At 39.1% G+C, this 25,392-nt stretch overlaps 1 protein-coding gene across 3 annotated transcripts in view; it reads right to left on the bottom strand.

Annotated features, from left to right (window-relative positions):
- Positions 1-25,392, bottom strand: part of MFSD6 (major facilitator superfamily domain containing 6) — a 91,866-nt gene that overhangs the window by 51,837 nt on the left and 14,637 nt on the right. For all 3 annotated transcript variants that reach the window (XM_030804078.1, XM_030804080.1, XM_030804079.1), the window contains exon 2: positions 12,286-13,873. In XM_030804078.1, coding sequence (XP_030659938.1) covers positions 12,286-13,820 — 1,535 coding nt within the window. In that variant the 5' untranslated portion in view covers positions 13,821-13,873. The remainder of the gene's footprint in view (positions 1-12,285; positions 13,874-25,392) is intronic.

Genomic DNA, 25,392 nt, shown 5'->3' with positions numbered 1-25,392 from the left:
GTGTTATAATTACTATTCAAATCAAAGTTGTTGGACACAGTTTGATATTAATTTTTTTTTTTTTGAGACGAAGTCTTGCTCTGTCACCTAGGCGGGTGTGCAGTGGTGCCATCTCGGCTCACTGCAACCTCCATCTCCTGGGTTCAAGTGATTCTCCTGCCTCAGCCTCCCAAGTAGCTGGGACTACAAGTGCCTGCCACCATGCCCAGCTAATTTTTGTATTTTTAGTAGAGACGGGGTTTCACCATGTTGACCAGGCTGGTCTTGAACTCCTGACCTCAGGTGATCCACCTGCCTCAGCCTGCCAAAGTGCTGGGATTACAGGCATGAACCACTGCGCCCGGCTAATTCTTAACAACATACTACGCATTTGCACCTGATCTCATTTTAAAGAGAAGAAAATAAGACCTGAAGCCATGGTTGTTATATAAAGTAGACTTGTAATCATTTATGCCATTTAGGGCAAAATATAGACAGACAATATGCATACTAGGGATACAAAATCTCAATGTTTACCTGAGATATTTGGATAAATGTTTCTTTAAAACATATACAGCTATAACTATGCACACACATGCATATGCATATACACATACACACATTTGGCTCTTCTACAGGAGGAGGATTATATTGATCCACTGTAAGGAGACATGGGCTTCAAACTATTTCCCAGTAGAAAATGCCAAAAAAAGGTAGAGACTGTCTAGCACCAATAATGGAAAATTATGAATATTTTGCCATTATTTCCTTAAAGAAAAAAATATTACAGATAATGTAGAGGTCCCCTTTGTTCCCCATCCAAGTCCCTTTCTCTTTTTGTCCTGTCCAGAAAGCTAGGGCAACTGTGAATTTAGAGTGTATTATTCCTCTCCAAATTTAAATGTCTTTATATATATGTAAATCCATAAAAATATGCTAAACTTTTAAAATTTATTGTTAACATTTGTATAACTGTACCGAATTGTGTATTATTTTGAAACCTGCTTTTTTCCCCAGTCAACATCATAGTGTTGACAGCTTTCCATGTTGGCATATTGATCTAGTCTATTTGTTTTTATTTTATTTTATTATTATTATACTTTAAGTTTTAGGGTACATGTGCACAATGTGCAGGTTTGTTACATATGTATACATGTGCCATGTTGGTTTGCTGCACCCATTAACTCGTCATTTAGCATTAGGTATATCTCCCAATGCTACCCCTCCCCCCTCCCCCCACCCCACAACAGTCCCCAGAGTGTGATGTTCCCCTTCCTGTGTCCATGTGTTCTCATTGTTCAATTCCCACCTATGAGTGAGAACATGCGGTGTTTGGTTTTTTGTCCTTGCAACCGTTTACTGAGAATGATGATTTCCAGTTTCATCCATGTCTATTTCTTTTAACCCCTGCATTAACATTTCACCTTATGACTATACCACATTGAATGTATCCACTCCTCAATTGATAGCCATTTAGACTGTTTCTCTTTTTCACTGTAAGAAAGCCACAAGTCAGCAACTAAGCATCTTTGTACACATCTTTCTGCGTGTGTATGAGTTTCTCCAGGGAGGTATTTACCTAAAAAATGTAATTTTTAGGCCATAGGGAGTATCTAGCTTGAGGCTGAGCATAGACTGCTAAATTGGTCTCCACAGTGGTTGTCTAGGTAATGGAATTTGCAGGAACCATATTTACTCGTCTGCCACACACTTTGACCATCACCTCAGCCTGTTAGATGGTGGCAGTCTAAGGGCAGTCTGCAATCACAAAAGGTACAGTACATATGGTGTTTGTCCTCTCTTTAACTCAGCAAGTACCTCAATCAACCCAGCCACTGAAGGTGGAAGAGAAAGAAAACCATGTGATGCCAGTAAAAGCCCTGGATCCATTTATACTACCTTGCAACAATGGCCTTTTCTTCTTAACTATGAATAGCTCAATTATAAGTAATGCTGTTATTAATAAGTCAGCCTTGTAGCTATATTACATGGTAAGATATTTCTTTGCAAAGATGTTCTTTTCAAGAGACGATAAAAACCAAATGATTATCTTTCAATTCCTGATCATAAATTCTTCAATTTTTGAGACTTCATAGCTTACAGTGTGATAATGAGAACCTATATTTGAAATAGCTCCAAGGGGCTTTTCCTCCAAAAATGGGTATCAATGTCTTTGGAGGTAAAATGTGAAAGGAATAGGAAAATAGAAATCTACCCACATATAAATAATAGCTGCAATTATAATTTTCATATGCCAGCTATTATGAAGATAGTAGCTTATAATGCCTAAAACGTGGCACTAAGAAGTATATAAGCAATTTATTTTTTAATGTGGCTTCTTTATATCACTAGGTAGGTCATTTTTTCATATGTGCTATGACACAGACTATATGTATAAGATAGGGCCTATGTGTCCTCCATATATTAGCAGAGGACTTAGCAATACAGGAATAATCCGTAAATGCTCATATTTTAACAAATCCAAAGCTCTCTAGTTGACACAAAATGAAAAATGAAATCCACTGGTGATGGACTCACACTGACCTATCCTCACAGTCTCGCTCAATCACTCATGTCTAACAGAACACTGCCAACCGTCCTTTTGGCTAAAAGCAAAACAAAACAAAATCGAAATCACTAACTTTGTGTTCTCTGATTAGAAAAGCTCTAATTAGCTCCATTCTCTAATACTCATTGTGTTAAAATAATTCCATGGCAGACACCTTAAGTGCACTAATATTTTTATATTTTGTGTGTCAAGACATCCTTTCAAGTTATTTTTTTTACTGAGCCTATGAATCAGAGAGAGACTGCATATGTTTAGTTTTCTCTGAAACATTTAGGATTGTGCTAAACATGAACTCTCTGGATAAATGTTTGTGGTGATGGCTTGTGACCTGTCCCAGAAGCTGGCCCAGGCCTACCATATTTTCAGAGCAGTGCACTGGGAGAGATCCTCAGAATCCCTAAGTCCCTCACCCCTGAAATTTGGCCTGTTCTAAAATAGAATCAGTACAGTCTTAAATGGCTCTGAAGGTGGTTGACATTTAATCCCAGCTTTAAAGCCAGGGTATAAATGCCAAGGAGACCAGAACCGAGTATTCATCTCTTGTATTCCCACCAGTATGTAGTTTTGAGTTGAGCAGACCCAGAACGAACATCCATAAATGTCTAGCTACTGTAGATTCCCTATCTCTGGCCAACTTGGAATTTCTAGTTCATAGTCCATGTTTCATTAGCTTCTTTATAAATGAATATGCCTTCCTAGTTCCTCCCTCTCCCCGATCCCCCATATTTTAAAAACTTCATGACATTGCCAGATAATTTTTTTCCAACTCAGATCCCAGTGAGTTATTAGGCAGATTTTACTGCTAACACATAGCTCTCCCAGTTTAAACTACTTTTCAGTTGGGTTTTTCAAAAAGCTAGGGAGCTGTAGCAGTTGGAACTATAGGATTTAGCAGAGTAAAGTGCCTGTCCCTTTCTGTTGGACAGAACACTCTGGCAGGCAGTCAAGAAAGAGATCTGGGGGAAATTCCCAAACAGTGCAGCCTTGGATACACCCTGCGTCCATCCACCTGGCTTTTATGTTGCTAAAACAGTACACTCTTATAATCTCAAACTCTTTCAGAGTTTGTAATAATTCTGTGATTATTAAAACTCAGATGAAGTTCAGCAAGGCTGAATGTCATTTTGGTCTCAGGAAACTAAACCTCATCACAAGACAGGGGAGAATCCTGAAGATCATTTGACAGTGGCAAAATCATTCACTTTTGGAGAGCGCTATTGTTTGGGTAGGATTTTTAAAGTTTAATTCACAAAGACTTTTTTAAATATTAAAATTCATGCCCTTTGATTGATCAAGGAGGAGGCAGGATAATGTATTTTTTTTCCCTCGTACCAGAGTTTAATACAGGCTATATCTCCTTTGGCAAATCACCTATCCCGATAAAAAACAAAACTGTTTTTAAATCTCAGCTCTGTAATCCTTAGAGCTTAAAGATAAAGGAAAAAAAAAATGACCTTCTTTTTGTCCATTAGTCAATTACGGGAAGCATTATTCTTTCCATATTACCATGTTATGAATCTGATTTCAAAGTAAGTATTCTAATGAAAAGAGAAGTATTTAACTTTTTTAAAAAATTCCAACTGACTCTGCAAATGAAATTTTTAAACCAAGGTACCAGAAGAGGAATAAGACCTTATGTTCTAAAGCCCCCATCATATGAAATAAATTATTCTGTCTTTTATGCATCCGAATGGTAGTAGTTATATGCCATCCTTGGGAGAATTGAAGAAATGGTCACTCAAGTCATTCTGTATGTTTTGTGTTTCTGAGGAGCCCTCGCTGAGAAAGGCTGGCAGAGTCAGAAAAAAAAATTTGTATTCTTTAAACAGGGTCTAGTCGGTGTTTTGTTTTGTTTTGTTTTGTGATTGGGGCTTTTTAAAAAGAGAGGTACTCTGGAAAAGGAGACAGAACATATTTAAGTCCTACTTTTAGCATGTGAAGGAGCTAGATTCTACATTTTCTTAAATACTCTGATGAGTTAAATGGAACTAACACTCAAATGCCATCAAATCCCCCCACCACTGATAGTTAACAATGACAGCATCTCCAACTGCTTCTTGCATCTTTGCTATCTGCCTGAGTCCATTCTAAGTGCTTTGCATCAGTTCTCCTGTAATTCTCTTTAATATGAGATAAGTATCCCCAGATTTACAGATGAATAAAACTGAGACTCAGCTAACACAGCAGGCCCAAGATTGTCCAGTTAAATAAGGAGCACAAGCAGGATGGAAGCCAGGCCAGTTCAACTCAAAGGGCCTCACTTAACACCAAGGCCTCCTCTGAAGGGTGCAAGACTTCAGGCTTGTATCCTCAGGGGGGCTGTAAAATAAGGGGCCTAGACTACACTAGCTCTAAATCTGTTACCCCGTATGCTAGAGTTAATTTACCAAGATACATAGTGCAAAAACAAGGAAAAAGATTAACGTCACTTTTTACTATGATTTTGTATAAAATAATTGGAATTTAAAATAGGGCACAAAACATTATCTTTATGAAACACTTGTTTTTGAATGAATGGAGGATGGTTTTAGCACCCTAATACTCACTTTCAAAATTGTAACAATAAAGTTACACAAGATGATATAAATTCTAACCCCTGTAGAAATGCTGGGCTGATTATCCAATTTCAGGAGTTACAGTGTGGCTTTATGTTTGTTTTATTTTGTGCTTTACCATGGTTTTTATATAATAAATGAAAAACACAAACAAAAAACACAAAACTGAGTTGTGGAGAACGATGACTTCAATAGAACCATAAAATCTCCCCTACACTAAAAAGAAAAGAACACACAGCCACTTTACATCTGCAATCCACCTTCCTCAGACCTTGTGAGTAAACTCCTATTCCACTGCTACAGAGCACTCATTTATTTCACATTTTAAAAACTGACACTGATATTACAGTAGAACTGATGTTGTGGCTAAACTATATTCTACAATGCCTATAAGTTGGCTGGCAGGCTTCCCCATGGAATCTTCCTACCTCTGTGAAAAACTGGGCCATGACCAAGAATACTCATACACTGGGCTTAAAGCCACAGTCAATTACTTGTACTGCTCTGGCAGAGAAAACACAGGCCAAACAGGTCTCATTTCACCAGTGCTAAGAAAAGTTATTACCTTTTATTTCATTAACTAGTCAGATGACATCAAATCAACAGTTTTTCTTACACATATCCTACAAAATTGAAAGTATAAAAGTACTTCATTTTCTAGTACTGATTAACTTAATTAGACTACTCATTTTTTCTCCTTTTCTTTTTTGAAACAGGGTCTTGCTCTGTCACCCAGGCTGGAGTGCAGTGGTGTGATCACAGCTCACTGCAGCCTTCACTTCCTTTTGGGCTCAACAGATCCTCCCACCTCAGCCTCCCAAGTAGCTGGGACTACAGGCGTGTGACACCATGCCCAGCTAACGTTATTTTTTGTAGAGACAAGGTCTCACCATGTTGCCCAGGCTGATCTCGAACTCCTGGGCTCAAGACATCCTCCTGCCTCAGCCTCCCAAAGTGCTGGGATTATAGGTGTGAGCCACGCCCAGACTAGACTAATCTTTAAGAAGACAACCTTTGTTTATAAGAACAAAAGATTCTATTATATAAAGGCTGTATCAGGAGTGCACTTCCAATTTGATATAACTCCATTTCATTTGAAAATCTATGGTCATCACAAATTTGGGGAGAAAAATTTCAATTTGACTAAGATATGTTTAAAGGGGAATGTTAGTTATTTTGAAAATCACAAACATCTTGACTTTGCAGGTTTAATCATCTGTACACTTCTGATATTGTACTGTCAACTTGTATTTTTATCAGATTCAATGGGTCTTGTAGTTATAAACAGCATAATATATCAGACTGACAGAAAAAAAGTAAAATAAGCTGAACTCCTAATATATGCTGGTCATTGTTGAAGCAATTGCCATGTTTTATCTCATCTAGTCTTCATAAAAAACCCTAAGAATCAGGTACTAATAATATCCCTATTTATAGATAACAATACAGAGATGCAAAAAGTTCTGTAACTTGTCCAAGGCCATATAGTTCCAAGTTGCAGAGCCAGGCAATCTGACTCAGCCTCTGCTCGTAACCACCATGCAATCCTTAAAGTCCTGTTCCTTTTATTTTTTCTCTCCTTGCTTATGTCTTAGGCCCACCTAGGAACACCCACAGAGGGTGCCTGGCTCAGGTGATGATATTGGGGGGTGCTCAGAAAGGCCGTTGCTGCTGAAGCAATATATAGAAACAGGTTACAGTAATACCGTAATGACACAATTCCATGTAACACAAAATATTCTCAAACATAAGGATACTTACTTTAAGCAATAAAGCACAGAACAACATTTCAATAAATCAGAAACTTGAAATACTATCTTGGAGACAATTATAATTGATTTTCCTCAGCCCATTTCTCTTCTTAGACCACAAGATTTCCTTGTTGATCTTACCCACATTCCTGATTTTCACTGCTGCAAATCTGCATCCCCTGTCCTAACCTCTCCCATAAGCTTCAGACTTAAAATAGTCAACTGTCTGCTAGACATCCCCATCTAGATGTTTCAATTTCAAACCAAACAATAACCCCCACCCCATTCTACATCTCCTTTCTGAATTTCCTGTTAGATTTTTGGAATTACCATACCAAGATGGAAATGTGGGGTCTCTATCTCACTTCCACATCCAAATAATTCTGTCAATTTTACCTCCCAGATCTATCCCTTCCCTCAATTTCTGTTGCTACTGCTGCAGTTCAGGCCTGTACCGTCTCCTCCTTGGACTATTTTAAGAACCTTCTCAATGGGTTCCTGGCTTCAAAGTTACCCTCCATAGCAAGGTTCAATGCAGGGAGGAACATATGAAAATCTATGGCCCTCCCTGCTTTGAACCTTGCTATGGCTCCCTACTGCCTCCAGATGAAATTCAGGTTACTGATCCCAGCATCCATCTGGCCTCAATCTCTCCTGTTTTTTCCAACACGCTTCCTTTTAGTATTCAGCCCCTGCATCTTACTAATCTGAGGTTCTTTGGGCCTAAATAACTGTTCAACTAAATTGAACAAATGTCTAGGATTTTGATTTTTAAGTAATATAGAGTAATACTTGGTCCTCTAGAGCATGTAGAATTCATAATTCCAAATTTACTATGAGAATTAAGTCATCTTTTAAAACATTTTTATTGTGGTAAAAACCATTTTTAAAGAAGAATTAATCCTCCCTTAAGGAATCAGAATGGGGAAAAAGTTATTTAAGGTCCACCATCTTTTTGCTTTTTAATCAATAATTGAGTTATTCTATTTGTATTGTTTCTTCACAGTACCAATTGCTATCAGGAGTCTTCGTAAGTAGTGAAGAGTGGTGTTATGAGTCAGGATCTCATCAGAGGCAGGCACCAATCTGACTTAATTCAGGGACTTGGTTAGGTAGGTGACAGAAGAGCTGGGAAGCCAGACCACTGTGAGAACCACAGGCAGCCTCTCCACGGCCTTGGGCAGAAGAATAAAGAGAGGAGAGAATGTTGTTGGAGCTCAGAGCCACCCACAGTGGGTGGAGCATAGGTGAGACGCAACAGCTCACGGAGGTCTCTAGAGCTGAGGAGACAAGGCTGAGAGTCTGGGAAGCAGGACAGAGTACCCAAGTGGAGAAAGCTATAAAGAGAGAGGGCTGTAGAGATCCGTAGCTTCCCCTAGAGTCTTCAGCTGAGTACTGACCAGCACATGTACGTAAGTAAACTGCAAGAGGCGAGAGAGAGGACTAGAGGGAACCATCTCCAAATCTTACACAAACACGCTGCATGAGCTGGAAAGAGAGAAATAAATGCCCTGCTTCCCCCCGCTGCCTCCTTTCCTGTAATCCTCCCCTTACCTGTGCCTCTCATTAGACTGGTGGTTCTCAACCTTGGCTGCACAAACTAGAATCAACTAGGAAGCTGTAAAAACGTTGAATGCCTCGGTACACCCCTAGAAAGACTGATGTAATTGGTCTGGGTGCAACCTGGGCATTAGGAGCTTTAAAAGCTCTCTTGGTGAGTTGAGAACCAATACATTAGCTGAACCCAGGTAGAAGACACGAGAACAGACCTTGAAAAACACAGCCGACAGAAATCAGCACCCTTTCATACGGGGCAAGGAGAGGATCTGAGAGTCTGTGGGCCTAAGATCAGCAAAGATGGCACAAAGAGATGGGTGGAAATAAGATGATGAAAAGAAGAAGAAAAGAAAGTAGGCATGATCTTCCTTAAACCCTTCAGTGGCCAGCTCACATTGAACACCCAGCTGCAGAGTTTATTCCCTCTTATAATACTTACTGCTATTCCTCCAGCCAGACTATCATGTGCTACCTCCCATGTGTCCTTGGCTGTGCTGAAGCCCAGCATCTTGCTATCTGTTCTGGTTCATCCTGCAGTATCCCATCAGGAAACCCTGGTGTTCCTCCTCTTACTAGCTGCATCAGGTATTTTCTTCTTTCCCAAACTGACTGGCTAGTTCATTTGTATATTTAGCTAATATTAAGTAGTAATTGATGGCTAATATTAGGTAATGGTACCCCCTCGGATAATATTTGCATGGCAAAACAGACCTTGAGTGTAAGAATTTCAGGGCAAAGTCACAGATTGATTGAATAGATTTTTCTGTGTCCCTTAAAATGTAAATAAATTTAAATCAAATAACATAGGGGATGGCCTAACATTGGAAAGTAATGATTTACAAATTTACAAATGATTTACTGCAATGTATTTTGATTATAATCCTATTTATGGCTGCTAAAATGTTAAGCAATGTGAAGATACCTTAAGATACATTTATATCCTGTTAATCATTTATAGCCTAAAAATATACTTGCTGTAAATGATTATGATTTTGAATCAAAAGAAATTTATTTTTAAAAGTGGAAATATTTAGCATTATTATCCTATTTGCCTGAGAAAGTCACCGTCCAGAGAAGAACAAAATCCAAGGTCAAAATCAGAAATCAGATACTCTATGTGTGTGTGTTTAGACTGACAGGTCAGTCCCTGAAAAACTGGTTGTATATTGTGAAACTGTTAAAATACTGAGTTCAAAACTGGACATGCTATTTTTAAAAAACTATTTTCTGGTATGAATCTTTCTTATTATTGCTCTAGATGAAGAATTTGTGAATATCCACAAATATATGATAGTGCCAACTCCTAAAAACAAACTTCCAATAGGACAACCACAAAGTACTGAAATAATATATACGCATGCATAAAGGCCATGGGCAGATCTACTTCTGTGATCCTACAAGCAACACATCAAGGCTCATAATTCAGAGATCATTTCTCTTCACCAACTACTTAATGAATGGTATTCTTCCAGTGGAAAGTTTAAATCCCCAAATCACAACCAATACCACCTGACTGAGCTCCCAAAATTATCACCAAAAGGAACAGATCCATTCTACCTAAGTATGTAGACATGGTCTCACTTTAGCTATCAGACTCTTTTAAAAGCACCTGAAATAATTAATACATTTTAATGGACAGAATTAAAATTCAAAAGAGGTAAATGACCACATACTGATGGAATTCCCGCAGACTCTTGGGAGCAATATGACCATAACAGCCATATCTTCCATCACATTATTAAACAAGAAATGGAAGATGCTTTTTGTCCGTAAAAACCAGAAAATTAAGGTTAAGTGAACTGTAGGTTTTGAAATAATGAGTAACTAATACTACACAGGAAAGAAACATACAAGTCTAAGCTTACCAAAGGAGTAGTAAACCCACTAGGATTTTATCATGAAAATGCTGCATATGTCTCAGACAAAAGGCAAAGGTAGAAGAGAACCATCTTTTCTTAGCATGTGGAAAGAACCTAACGATTCCTTTGAAAATAGAACCTATACACATATAACAAATCTGCATGTTGTGCACAGGTACCCTAAAACTTAAAGTATAATTAAAAAAAAAACAAATAAAATGTGAAAAAAAAGAAAATAGAACCTAAACACATACTCTATACTGAGTCAGTGTTCAACTCATGCTGTTGACTTATTAAATAATGATGTCTAAGAACTCTACTCATTGGTAAGACCTAACTGGATACCTTTCTGGGAATGAATAACAGTGATTTTAAAGACATTATTAACTGCAGTGAGATTTGCTCATCTGCAAGCTGAAGGGAGGCATCTGATTCATCTCGGTCAATTCAAACAGCTCAGATAATCTAAACATGGTGTGGACAAACTTAAAGGGCATTCCGAGTCCTTAATATTATGTGGGCTCTCTTTTGGAATGGTCTTAAAAAATGTGCCTTAGGGGTTCTGTGGGTCCAGGAAATATCCACACAGTGCCTGACTTTGTTAGTGACAACAAAGGGATCGAAGATCTGAGAAAGGGAAGGAACAGAACACCACTTCCCCAGGCAAAACCAAAACAACGAGAAAAAATACTCACAATTGCTTAAAGAAATGGTTGATTCGAGGTTGAAACTTTAAATTAGAAAATATTTTCTTCAGTTAATAGAAAGGAAATAAAGGATTGTCAAATCTTGTCATTGTCTCTTTCTCCTCTTTAATTTCTTATAGAAACAGCAGATTTAAATACACACAAACACATATGATTGCTTTTAGTTATAGCAACTTCACATTTTAGGAACAGACATGGCATACTTTTCTGTAAGGCAAGAATGCTTAAGTGGAGCTGGCTCCACATTTAGAGCCAACAGAGCAGAAAGATCTCTAAAGAGCAAGGTGCACATTAATGGTGAGAAGAAATAGTACACAACAAGAAACACTAGGCACTTATAGGGTGTTTTCTTTTTTTAGATGGAGTCTCACTCTGTTGCCCAGGCTGGTGTGCAGTGGTGCGATCTTGACTCGCTGCAACCTCTGCCTCCTGGGTTCAAGTGATTCTTGTGCCTCAGCCTCCCAAGTAGGTGGGACTACGGGTGCATGCCATCATGCCTGGCTAACTTTTGTATTTTTAGTAGAGATGGGGTTTCACCATGTTGGCCACGCTGGTTTCGAACTCCTGACCTCAGGTGATCCACCTGCCTCGGCCTCCCAAAGTGCTGGGATTAACAGGTGTGAGCCACTGTGCCCAGCCTATAGATTTTTTTTATAACTAAAAGAATTACATGGGAAATTTTAGGTGGAAGAAAGATTTTCAAATATCCTATGTCTTCATGGTGGACAGAAATGCAGGGAGTCACGTAATAACCCAAAAAAAATACTTAAGAACCGCATCCATGTAATATCATGGAATTAGGGATTACAATGGGTTACATCACAGTCTTATTAGATATAATGGACATCTTTAGATGCCATATATTCAGGCTCTATCTATGTCAGCAAGTGGCTGAGAATAAAGGCTTTAAAAAAGTCCACTTTATCTACTTAAGCTCTGCTTCATAAATGCCTAGGACAGGTGGACCCTCCATGGAATAATATGTTCACTAAGCTAGTGTTCCTATACCTGAAAACATGTACTGTGAGAGTCTCTTAGCACACAGCTAGGTAGCCTGTAGGTCTTTTCTGTGGGGTGGGAGAGCAGAGGAAGCCATTCTTTGTTTATTTGAGATAATCTAACCAGGTTCATGACCTCCTTTCCTTTGTTTCTATTTTAAGGAGGAAGAGAAACAGAAATCCCCATTTCCACTCCAACCTTATCCTCAACACAAATTATAATACCTTAAAATTGTAGTAGAAGGAGCTATAAACTATAAAAAGATAAAGTTCAATTGCTGAGGGGCAGCAACTGTAAGCATGTTCTTACCTGATGTGGCCAATCAATTCAATAAGCTTGTGACTAAAAAAATATGCTGTCAGCTCAGACACATGACTCAGGACTGAACAGACCCCAAAGAGGGTTGTAGTTCCATTGAGGTCTTCCAAATGCCAGTAGAGAAAGGTGAACACGAAGCCGTATCCAAAACCCATGAACCAAGCCACAAACAGCACTGAGCCATACTGCACGCTGCAGAGCAGCTTGATTAAGTCCCAAAAGTTGAAGGCCTGCGAGTGGCTTATGGTGGTTGGTGTCTCCTCAGAGGACTCTGTGGAGTTGTTCCTTTCCACCTGCGGGATCTCCACCTCTTTCCCTTTAGAATCATTGTTTTTGAAATGGTTATAGCGGAACCGGAACTGAGTGGCAACGATCAAGGCCATGGTCATGAGAACGCCGAAGACGATGAAGACGATCTGGTAATTCCTATACTCGGGGGGCTTACACCCCTTTCCATCGATGAGCACTTCAATGTGGGTGTAGTCGATTCCAATGCCCACAGACAGCATCGCCAGGCCCCAGCCCAGGGAGCCCCACATGCGCTGCAACCCATAGCGATCTCTGTGTTTTCCCAGATACTGGAGTGTGACTGTGTCTACGATTGTGACAGAAGAGGCACTGAAAAATTCTCCTATTATGACAACTACCAAGATCACCAAGAATATAGCTTCAACTTCTTGTTGATCATAAACAAGCATGACTTGGTCAGAAGGTAAAGATTTGGTGGTGGTAACAATAACAGTGGTTGTCTCCTTGGTTACACTTCCTGGGGAGACAGGGGTTGCTGTGCTTGAGTTCAAAGTCAAGTCCATCATACGGTTAGTAATTTCATCTGTCTGGGGCTGTAGAGTGGGTTCACTGTTCATGTTTGGAGCTGTTGGCAAAGTAACAGTGTCTGAGACATTGAGCCCTGTTTCCAAAACCGGGTTTCTTTTCTCACGCATTTTTGGTGATATGGTGAGGAAAGAGGTAAAGGAAGAATTTGTTGGCAGGATAGTTAACTGGTGACTTGCATTGGTGGGGTGAGCTGTTGGGGGAATCTTTGGTACACATCTCAAGGTAGCAGGTTTGACAAATCCAATACCCAGGTTGAATAAAACCCAACACAAAAGAGAAAAGAGGAGGACAATTTTGCCTTTTTTAAAGCGGTCTGCAACTACACCCCAAAAGGGGGCACTGCAGAATTCAATGAAGTAACGAATACCTACTAGTAGTCCACTCTGACTTGGAGACATTCCCAGCTGTTTGTAATACACAGGCAAAAGGGGATAGAGAGAGCCATAGGCAGAGTAAAAGAAAAAATAAAAGACCTTGGAAATTAGAAGATCATTGTTTATCTTAACACAATGTTTCTCTATCCAGTCTATTTCCTCCTCAGGAATAGCAGATGTTTCTGTGGAGGAAGGTGTTTCATTCGAAGGTGGTTCTGGTTCCCTGGAAATACCATTAAAGGGATCTGCAAGCACATACTTTCTCTTCTGTTCCTCTTCATCATCCGTTAAGATAGCAACTTTATCATCTGCCATGGCTTACCACCACCATCAGCAAGTGTACAACCTTTGGAATTTGTATTGTTGATCTGTAAAGTAAAATTTAAAAGATGACTTAGTAATGAAAATCATAACATGTAAACACAGAACTTCATCTTGCAGGAAATTAAGCAGTTACAAACTAAAATAATAATTGCAAGAGAGAATTCTCATCATTTATCACTTGCAGCCACACAATACTGGTAAGGAAAAATAGCTTTTAAAAAAATTGAATACTCTTTGTGGCCACTGACTGACTAATTACATCTTCCAATCACAGGTTTACAGCTCAGATTCATTCCCAGTCTTTTCATTGATTCCCAGGGAAAATGTACAAATAATAGGGATTATGTCTAAACCAAATACAGAGAGTTGAAAATAAACACTGTTTATAGTTTCTTGATTTTTACTGTTCAAACAAATCCACTACATTACGAAGTCTAGGATTCTTTAGAAAATGAAGGTAGCAAAACCATTCTGTTTCTAAGGAAAAATAGGTTGCACTTAACCACAACCACAAATGTAATGAGAAAGAGGAGGCCAGTGGCACTGTTGCAACTACAGTGCTCACTGGAGCCATGACAAAGATACCCTGGTAATGAAGTAGCCTTCACATTGCATATATGATGTACAGTTCTCCAGATGTACTTTATAGATAGCAGTTTAAGAAAATGGCAAGAAAAAAGAGCAGATAATGCTTATTTAGCACTCTGTACCAGATAACATTAAAAGATCTTTACATGTATTCATTCATATTAGTCACAATAGCCCTATTATCTTGTCCATTTTACAGATGAGAATAATGAGGTATGGCAGGTTTAATTAATAAGAGGCAGTGCCAGGATTTGAACCCTGATATTACGGCTTCAGGACACATGCTCTCTATGATGGTAGTCCCCAACCACTTTGGCACCAGGGACTGGTTTAATGGAAGACAATTTTTCCTCAGATGGGGCGAGGGGGTTGGTTTTGGGATGAACTGCTTCACTTCAGATCATCAGGGTGATTCCTAGGTTCTCATAAGGAGCACACAACCTACATCCCTCGCATGCACAGTTCACAATAGTGTTCATGCTCCTATGGAAATCTAATGCCTCTGCTGATCTGACAGGAGGCAGAGCTCATGTGATAATGCTTGCTGGCCCGCTCTTGCTGTGTGGCCCAATTCCTAACAGGCCACGGAGTGGTAGTGGTCCATGGCCCGGGGACTGGGGAACCCTGCTCTAAGACACGCTAAACTGAAAAATAACACATTTTAGGTAAGATGCCAGTAAACCTTTTTGAAAAACAGTGTTTTGGCCGGGCACGGTGGCTCACACCTGTAATCCCAGCACTTTGGAAGGCTGAGGGGGGCGGATCACGAGTTCAGGAGATTGAGACCATCCTGGCCAACATAGTGAAACCCCACTTCTACTAAAAGTACAAAAATTAGCTGGGCCTGGTGGCACGCCTGTAGTCCCAGCTACTTGGGAGGCTGAGGCAGGAGAATCGCTCGAACCCAGGAGGTGGAGGTTGCAGTGAGCTGAGATTGCGCCACTGCACTCCAGCCTGGCGACAGAGTGAGACTCCGTCTCAAAAAAAAAAAATATATACGATATTAGCAATATACATTTATATAAATTTATAGGAACTGTGCCACCATCCCATCAGAATTTCCCTTTCTTCTGTTAAAGATTGAATGATTAAAGTGTCAAAAGGTCTTGTGTGCATCAAGAATTATGTTGTTCCAATGAACAGATTCTGATGGTAGGTGGTATATACATTAAATATGTGTTAATTCCTTTCACCTTCTTTTTTTTTTTTCTTTTTTTGAGAGACAGGGTCTTACTCTGTCACCCAGGCTGGTGTGCAGTGGTGTAATTATGGCACTGCAGCCTCAACCTCCCAATCTCAAGCAATCCTCCCACCTCAACCTCCTGAGTAGCTAGGACTACAGACGTGTGCCACCACGCCCAGCTAATTTTTGTAGAGATGGGGTTTTTGCCATGTTGCCCAGGCTGTTCTCTAACTCCTGGGCTCAAGTGATCCTCTTGCCTCAGCCTCCCAAAGTGCTGGGATTACAGGTGTGAACCACTGCACCCAGCCTCCTTTCACTTTCTTTACTAGAGAAAAATATCAATTTCACTTGCCACCCCTTGGAACAGATCTTGCTCTTTGTTTTCCCAAAATGAATAACATTCTGAAAAACCTTCTAAAATTATGCTTGTAAGCATTTTTTAATCTCTACAAAGCTCCTAGGTAGACAATGGAACACAACCTAAGGAGACCTATGTAAGGAGTCAATTTATCTGTTATCCCCAAAAGCCAGATGTCAATGTAGCTGTAAGCTTTGAAAATGTTCATGTCGGATTTTTAGGTTAAAAAAAAATTTAACTGAAGTGAAATTCACATAACACAAAATTAACCATTTTGAGAGTGAACAATTCAGTGGTATTTACTATATTCACAATGTATATGGCCACCACCTCTATCTAGTTTCCAAATCAGGTTTTTCTTAATAGTGAAAGGAAAACATTTTTTTCCTCCTAGAAAACATGAAGGAAAAGCAAAATCCAATCTTTTGCTGCTTAGCTATAAATGACTTTCTTTAATGTTCTATACCTATTTTTCCTTCATTATTAGTGCCTTCACCTATCCAACTCAGCGGCTCCAATTCCATTTTATCATCTGAAAAGAACAAATAATTTGCCCTCAAATCTATTTTCTAAATTAATTTAATTTCTGAGCTCAAAATTGAAAGAAACATTTCTTAGGTTTCAAATGTATAAAATTATGTGATACTTCTGGGTAAAGAGAGCAGATTAAACACATGTAGTTTGAATCCTTCCCTGAACCCGCTAAAATGACAATAAACACACACACACAAACATACACACACACTGTAAAAGTCATAATTCAAGCTAGAAAGATTAAAGGGCACATAATAGCAATAAAATAAAATTCTGGAAAGCAGAAAGTAAACAATTGGTAAAAGACTTGGTAGATCTGAGAAAACTAAAACCTTGGTTGATTATAGGGAAAGCCAAGAACTAATAAAATTTACTACTCAGAATCCCTGAAAGGCTCATGAGTTAGCTATATTAGATTTATCTGCAAGTAAGAGAAAGAGTGTATGTGTGAGTGAGAGAGAGAGAGAGAGAGAGAGAGAGAGAGAGTGTGTGTGTGTGTGTGTGTGTGTGTGTGCGCGCGGCGGCGGGTGGCAGGGGCTGGGGAGGTGCTCAAATAGAGCTGACTGAAAGTCTAAACCCCAAACAAATGCAGGTTATTTTCCTCTGGAAAGTAAAACACAGAGGTTTTGGCCAGGTGCGGTGGCTCACGCCTGTAATTCAAGCACTTTGGGAGATTGAGGTGGGTGGATCATTTGAGGTCAGGAGTTCGAGAGCAGTCTGGCCAACTTGGCAAAATCCTGTCTCTACTAAAAATACATAAATTAGCCAGGCATGGTGGCAGGTGGTGCCTGTAATCCCAGCTACTTTAGAGGCTGAGGCGAGAGAATCACTTGAACCCAGGAGCCGGAGGTTGCAGTGAGCTGAGATCACACCACTGCATTCTCCAGCCTGGGTGACGGAGCAAGACTCTGTCTCAAAAAACAAAAACAAACAAACAAGAAACACAGAGGTTTTCTGGCCATAGAGCACCAAGCAGAGTTGTAAATGGTGCCATGCTGAAAGCAGGGCATCAAGTGAACATACACATCCTGGATTCTGAGCCTTGGCCCCTTTCCCCATCCCACTTTCCTCAGGAGGTTCCCAGAGGCTGGCAAGACTTCCATCCTCTAGGCAGGAAAGATAAAGCCTCTTCTCTAGAAAATCTGGTTAGCCTAAGAGGAATGACTTCTAGATGCTTATATTGAAGCCTCTCCAACTAAACAACACAACCCAATGACCCTACACAGGAGCTCAGAGTTATCAAGACCTTCCACTAAATATGAGTAATTACCAAGGATTATTTGACATTTGAGGAAATTTGAGGACATTTGAGGAAAGTCTGTTACATGAAAAACAGAACCAAAACAGGAAACACTATCAGTCCAGAGAAATCAGAAGCCAAGTAAAAAGGAAAATACTTTTGAATATATTATTAATATCTTCAGAAATAACAGAAAATCATGCAACTATGAAACAATACCAGAATAATATATATTTTTAAAGAAGAAGAAGGATGGGCAGATAAAAGGAATGCTTGAATAAAAAGCTCTGGAATTTATAAGTATTATAGCAAAAATGAAAAATTAAGAGATGATATGAAAGAAAAGTTTGAGGCAATTTCTTAGGAAAATAAGGAACAAGAGCAACAATACACAGATATATGTATCTCACATCATATACAAAAATCAATTCCCGATATATTACAGATTTAAAAGTCAAACATTAAATAACATAGCTTTTAGAAGAAAACATAGAAAAATATCTTAAAGATTTATAGATAGGAAAATATTTACTAAATAAGACACAGAGTATATTAAACATTAAAGAAGAAAAAATAATTGAACTACATTAAGAATTTCTGGGCCGGGCGCGGTGGCTCACGCCTGTAATCCCAGCACTTTGGGAGGCCGAGGTGGGAGGATCACGAGGTCAGGAGATCGAGACCACGGTGAAACCCCGTCTCTACTAAAAATACAAAAAAATTAGCCGGGTGTGGTGGCGGGCGCCTGTAGTCCCAGCTACTCAGAGAAGCTGAGGCAGGAGAATGGCGTGAACCCGGGAGGCAGAGCTTGCAGTGAGCCAAGATTGCGCCACTGCACTCCGGCCTGGGCGACAGAGCGAGACTCCGTCTCAAAAAAAAAAAAAAAAAAAATAACTTCTGGCTAGGTGCAGTAGCTCACACCTGTAATCCCAGCACTTTGGGAGGATCACCTGAGATCAAGAGTTCGAAACCAGGCTGGCCAACATGATGAAACCCCATCTTTACTAAAAAATACAAAAATTAGCTGGGCATGGTGGTGGGTGCCTGTAATCCCAGCTGCTTGGGAGGCTGAGGCAGGAAGACTGCTTGAACCCAGGAGACAGAGGTTGCAGTGAGCCGAGATTGCACCACTGTACTCCAGCCTGGGCGACAGAGTGAGACTCCATCTCAAAAAAAAAAAAACAAAAAGGAATTTCTGTTCATAAGCTACCATTAAAGATTGAAATGGCAAGTCAAAGAGTGAGAGAAGATATTTTGATGAGATATATATATACACACACACACACACACACACACATATATATGTAACAAAAGAATGATCCAGATATATAAAAATTTATTCTTTAAAATCAATAGAAAAAAATCAGTAGGAAAATATGAGGTAACCCAATAGGAAAAATAAGCAAAAAGCTTGAATAGGCACCTCACAAAAGAGCCTATACAAATGGCCAATAAATATGTAAAAAGATGATCAACTTGCTTAATTGCCAGTGAAAGCATTAAAACCAGAATACAATAATGTAACATACTCTAAAAATGGCTAAAATAAAAAAGATTGAGGCTGGGCATGGTGGCTCACACCTGTAATCCCAGCACTTTGAGAGGCCAAGGGAGGTGGATCACTTGAGGCCAGGAGTTCGAGACCAGCCTGGCCAACGTGGCAAAACCCCATCTCTATTAAAACTAAAAAAATTAGCCAGACGTGGTGGCAGATACCTGTAATCCCAGCTACTCGGGGGGCCGAGGCAGGAGAATCACCTGAACCCAGGAAGCAGAGGTTGCAGTGAGCTGAGATAGCGCCACAGCCCTCCAGAATGGGCAAGAGAGTGCAACTCTGTCTCAATAAATAAATAAATAAATAAATAAATAAGCATCTCTAAACGTTTGAGTGCCAACATGATACTCAAAGGAAATGCACATTGTAGCATTTTTGATTTTTGGATTTAGAAGGCTGAACAGGTAAGTATAAAACAAATATTCTAAAATTTGAAAAAATTCTAAATCTAAAATACTCCTGGTCCCAAGCATTTTAAATAAGGGATGCTCAACCTGTAATCTCAAATGTTGATGAGGATGTGGAGCAACTAGAACTCTCATAGATTGCTGGTGGGACTGTAAATTGATACACTACTTTAAAAACTGGGAATAGCTACTAATCTAGAGTGTAACACCCTGTGACAACCAAAAGACATGTATATTCACCGAAAAACATCTATAAACATGTTCACTGCAGAATAATTTTAATGGCTCAAAACTGGAAGCAACCTGTCTATAGCACATACATAAACTGTAGTATTTCCATCCAAAGAAATACTGTGCAACAGTAAAAACGAACAAACTACGACTACATGCAGTGACAAGGATGAATCTCACAAACATAATATGGACTAAGAGAAGCAGGAAACAAAAGATCACTGAACACATGATTCCACTTATGGAAAAATAATAAGCAGGCAAAACTAAGTTATGGTATTAAAAGTGGTAGACATGGCAGGGCACAGTGGCTCACGCCTGTAATCCCAGCACTTTGGGAGGCTGAGGCGAGTGGATCACCTGAGGTCAGGAGTTCAAGACCAGTCTGATCAACGTGGTGAAACCCCATCTCTACTAAAAATACAAAAATTAGCTGGGCATGGTGGCAGGCACCTGTAATCCCAGCTACTCAGGAGGCTGAGCCAGGAGAATCGCCTGAACCCAGGAGGTGGGGGTTGCAGTGAGCCAAGATTGTGCCACTGCACTCCAGCCTGGGTGACAAGAGTGAAACTCTGTCTCAAAAAAAAAAAGAAAAAAAAGAAAAAAAAAGTGGTAGACTTCTCTTCCAAGAAGATGGAGTAGACACAATTTTCTCTATCACTTCTGCTAAGTACAACTAAAAACCCTAGACAACAATATTTAAAGTAAACATAGAAGACTCTGAAAAATAGACAAAAAAAGGCAGACCAGCTATGGACCTTGGTACCCAAGGAACAACACAGGTATGAATGGAGCTGCAGAACCAAGAAATACTGATGGGTGAAGATGGGTGCAAACAAAAAGCCCTAACAAGTGCCTGCTTGCTCTATCTAATGAACCAGGAAAGGGGCAGTCTAGAAAGACAGAGAACTTTAGATAATAAATTCGACTGCAGCCAAATACCACAGAAAAAATGACCATAACCCTATTCCCACTCCTGCCCACACCATCAAAGGCTGAGCGGGGAGCCTACAATTCTGCCCTCACCAGGCTATAATGGGGAGCCCCCAACCCCTCAACTAAGGTGGGATCAGAGAAGATAAAGGAGCAAGGACTTTCATCCCTGCTAGGCAGTAATGAGGCCACAGTATCAGTGGAGATTACATGGGGAGCCTGGACTGCCAACCCAACTGTTGGTAACAAGGCACCCTTACTTTTCCCCACTGGGGTGATGTCAGGAGTTATAGTAGAGAATCAGGACTTTTACCACTGGCCAGCAGTAAGGAGGTCCACCCCTCACTCTCAATGGGTATCACTGAAGGCCATGTGAGGAGGCCTGCTGGGGAGCTGAAATGCCCATCTCCACTTCACAGTAATGAAAAGTCTTTCACCTTCAGGTATCCAGAGAGGCTGAGTGAGGAATTTGGACTTCTACCTCCAGCTGGCAGTAATAAAGCAGCATCCTCCCTTCTCTTGCCAGAGCATTTTCAGAAAAAGTCAGCTAAAGCAGAAGGTCTAAATAAGATCCACAGTCTCATAAAATAATACCCAAAATGTCTTGCTTTCAATAAAAAATCATGCATCACACCAAGAACCAGGAAGATCTCAAACTGAATGGAGAAAGACAATCAATGGATGCCAACATTGAGATGACAGGAATGACAACCATTTTAAAAACAACCATCATTTGGAAATAATAGACACTGGGGACTCCAAAAGTGGGAAGAATGGGAGGGGGATGAGGACTAAAAAATTGCCTGTTGTGTACAATGTTCAATAATTGGGTGAGGGTACACCAGAAGCCCAATCCTCACAACTACACAATATACCCATGTAACAAACACGCATTGTACCCCCTGAATTTAAAATATTTTTTAAAAGCCATCCTAAAAATGCTTAAATAGGCAATTACAAACATGCTTGAAACAAAACAAAAAAACAGAAAGTCTCAGCAAAGAAATGTAAGAAAAAACGGAAAACTTAGAACCGGAAAATACAACCACCAAAATAAATCTTAATGGATACACTTAATAGCAGAATAAAGGGGACAGAGGGATTAATGAGTGAATTGGGATACAGAACAATAGGAATTACACAATCTGAACAGAGAGAAAATAAAGTGAAAGAGCCTTAAGGACCTATCGGACTGTAACTAAAGATCTAATGTTCATGTCATCATAGTCCTGGAAGGTGAGAAGAAAAAAAGGGAGTGAAAAAGTTGTCAAAGAAGTAAAGGCTGAAAACTTCTCAAATTGACAAAAGACATAAACCTACAGATTCCAGAAGCTGAGCAATCTCGAACGGATAAACCTAAAACAAAATGCCCACACCAAAACACATCAGTCAAACTTCTAAAAACTAAAGGCAAGGAAAAAATTTTTGAAAGCAGAGAGACACAACTTACCAATGGGAGAAAAACAATTGAAATGATAACAGATTTCTGAGAAACCATGGACACTGGAAGTGGCACAATTTTTTTTAAGTGCTAAAAGAAAAGAATTGTCAATACAGAATACTATATCCAGAAAAAAGACCGTCCAAAAAAACAGAAAACTACTAATATCCCTGGTAAATCTAGATACAAGAACCCTTAAGAAAATATTAGAAAAGAGAATTTAGCAACATATAAAAAGAATTATACACCATGACAAAGTGTGGTTGATTCCGAAAATACAAGGCTGATGCAATATTTGAAAGTCAGTCAATTCAATCTACCATGTTAATAAGCTAAAGAAGAAAAATTATTTCAGCTTACCAATCAATGCAGAAAAACATTTGATAAAATAAACATTTGAAAAAGTCTCAGAAAATAGGTTCTGAGGTAAAAAGTCTCAGAAAAATAGGAACACAGGGGAATGTTCTCAATTTGATGAAGATCACCTATGGAAACCCATGGGTAACACTGCACTTAATGGAAAGATTGAATGCTTTTTCTCTAAGATAGGGAACAAGGCAAGACTGTCTGTTCTCATCATTCTTATGCAACACAATGCTGGAAGTTCTCACCAGTGCAATAGGAAATAAAAGAAAACAAAAGACATACAGATCAAAAACAAAGAAACTGTCCCTATTTGCAGTTAACATGACTAGGTAGAAAATTCCAAGAAACCTATAAATAAACTTCTAGAACTAATAAGTGAGTTCAGCAAGTTCACAGGATACAAGATAAGCATACAATAATTAATTGTATTTCTATATGCTAGCAATGAACACATGGACACCAAAATTATAATACCATTTACAATTGCTTAAAAAAGAAACACTTGGGTATAAATTTAAAAAATGTGTACAAGGCCTTATGCTGAAAACCATAAAATGCTGATGAAAGAAATCAAAGAGCTAAATAAATGGATCCATGTTTATGAATTTAAATTCTCCTCAAATTGATATACAGGTTTAACACAACTCCTATCAAAATCTCAGCAACATATTTTTGTAGATATAGACAAGATTTTAAAATTTATACAGAAAAGGAAAGAAACGAATAGCTAAAGCAGTTTTGAAAAAGATCATATAGCTGTGCATTAATTAAGACTGTGTGGCATTAGCAGAAGGACAGACACATAGATCAGTGGAACAGAATACAGAACCCAGAATAAATCCACCCAAATATGCCCAACTGTTTTTTAACAAAGATGCAAAAACAATTCAATGGTGGAAAGGTAACCTTTCAAAAAATGGTGCTGAGGTAATCAGACATCCATGGGCAAAAAAATGAACCTCAGCCAGGCACGGTGGCTCATGCCTGTAATCCCAGCACTTTGGTGGCTGAAGTGGACGGATCACCTGAGGTCAGGAGTTCGAGACCGGCCTACCAACAGGGAGAAACCCTGTCTCTACTAAAAATACAAAATTAGCTGGGCATGGTGTCATGTGCCTGTAATCCCAGCTATTCGGGAGGCTGAGGCAGGAGAATCACTTGAACCTGGGAGGTAGAGGTTGCAGTGAGCTGAGACAGAGCCGTTGCACTCCAGCCTGGGCAATAAGAGTGAAACTCTGTCTGAAAAAAAATAAATAACCTCTAACTAAGTCTTACACCTTATACAAATATTAACTCAAAATGGATCATTAACTTAACTATACAATTTGAAACTATAAAACATTTAGAAAAAAAAAAAGAAGAAAATCTTTAGCCTCTAGTGCTAGGCAGAGTTTTTAGACTTGACACCAATAACATGATCCATAAAAGGAAAAACTAATGTTAGACTTCATTAAAATTTAAAACTTTTGCTCTAGAAAAGATCCTGCGAAGAGGATGAAAACACAAGCTACAGACTGTGAGAAAATACCTGAAAACCACAAATCCAGCGAAGGATTAGTTTCTAGAATATGTAAAGAATTCTCCGAACTCAACAAACAATCCAATTAGAAAATGGACAAAAGACATAAAGGGACATTTCACTGAAGAGGATAGACAGGATATATAGATGCATAGATACAAATGAAAAGATGTTCAACATCATTAATGATTAGGGAAATGTAAATTAAAACCATGATGCTATATCACTACATGTCCGTAAGAATGGTTAAAATAAAAATAGGGATAACACTGAATTCTGATAAGGAGGCACAACTACCAAATTACTCATACACTGTGGGTGGGGATGTAAAATGGTACACCATTCTAGAAAGCAGTTTAGCAGTTTCTAATAAAACTAAATACATGATTACCATAAAAGCCAGTAATTACACTTCTGGGAATTTATTCCAGATAAATGAAAACTTATTTTCACACAGAAACCCGTGCATAAATGTTTACAGCAGCTTTCTTCATAATAGCCAAAAGGTGGAGACAACCCAAAAGCCCTTCAAAGGATGGAAGGACTAACTGAACAAATTGTACTACAGTTTTACTATGGGATATTATGCAGCAATAAAAAGGAGCAAACGACTGATACATGCAATAACCTGGATAAATTTCCAGATAATTATAGAATGAAAAAAATCCTATCTCAAAACATTACATACTGTATGATTCTATTCATATAACATTCTTGAAATGATGAAATCATTGAAATAGAGACAGACAGGTGATTGCCAGGAATTCATTAGAGAGTGGAAACAGGAGGGAAGTAGAGGTGGCTACACAAGGGCAACATGAGGGACCTTGGTGGTGACAGAGAGAAATGTTCTGTATCTTGACTGCCTCAATGTCAATGGTGCTGTTGTGCTATAGTTTTGCAAGATGTTATCACTGGGGAAAAGTCAGGGGGTACAGGATACATGAGACATTGCTCTATTATTTCTAACAACTACATGTGAATCCACAATGATCTCAAAATAAAGTTTAATTAAAAGAAGTTAGGATAGGGGTTACCCTTAAGGGAGATAGTGACTAGAAGGAATTTTGGGGTGCTGATAATATATTTTCTTATCTAGGGCTTTATTTCATGACATGTTTACTTTGTAAAAACTCACTGAACTATAGTATTCTGCAACAAAACAACTTAATATGAAGAAAAAAAAGATGAAAGTAGGAGAGAAAAAA

This window comes from Nomascus leucogenys, chromosome 22a (assembly GCF_006542625.1).
Source record: "Nomascus leucogenys isolate Asia chromosome 22a, Asia_NLE_v1, whole genome shotgun sequence".
Lineage (NCBI taxonomy): Eukaryota > Metazoa > Chordata > Mammalia > Primates > Hylobatidae > Nomascus > Nomascus leucogenys.
Note: the sequence above shows the minus strand (reverse complement) of the source record. Positions and strands in the feature narration are given on the sequence as shown.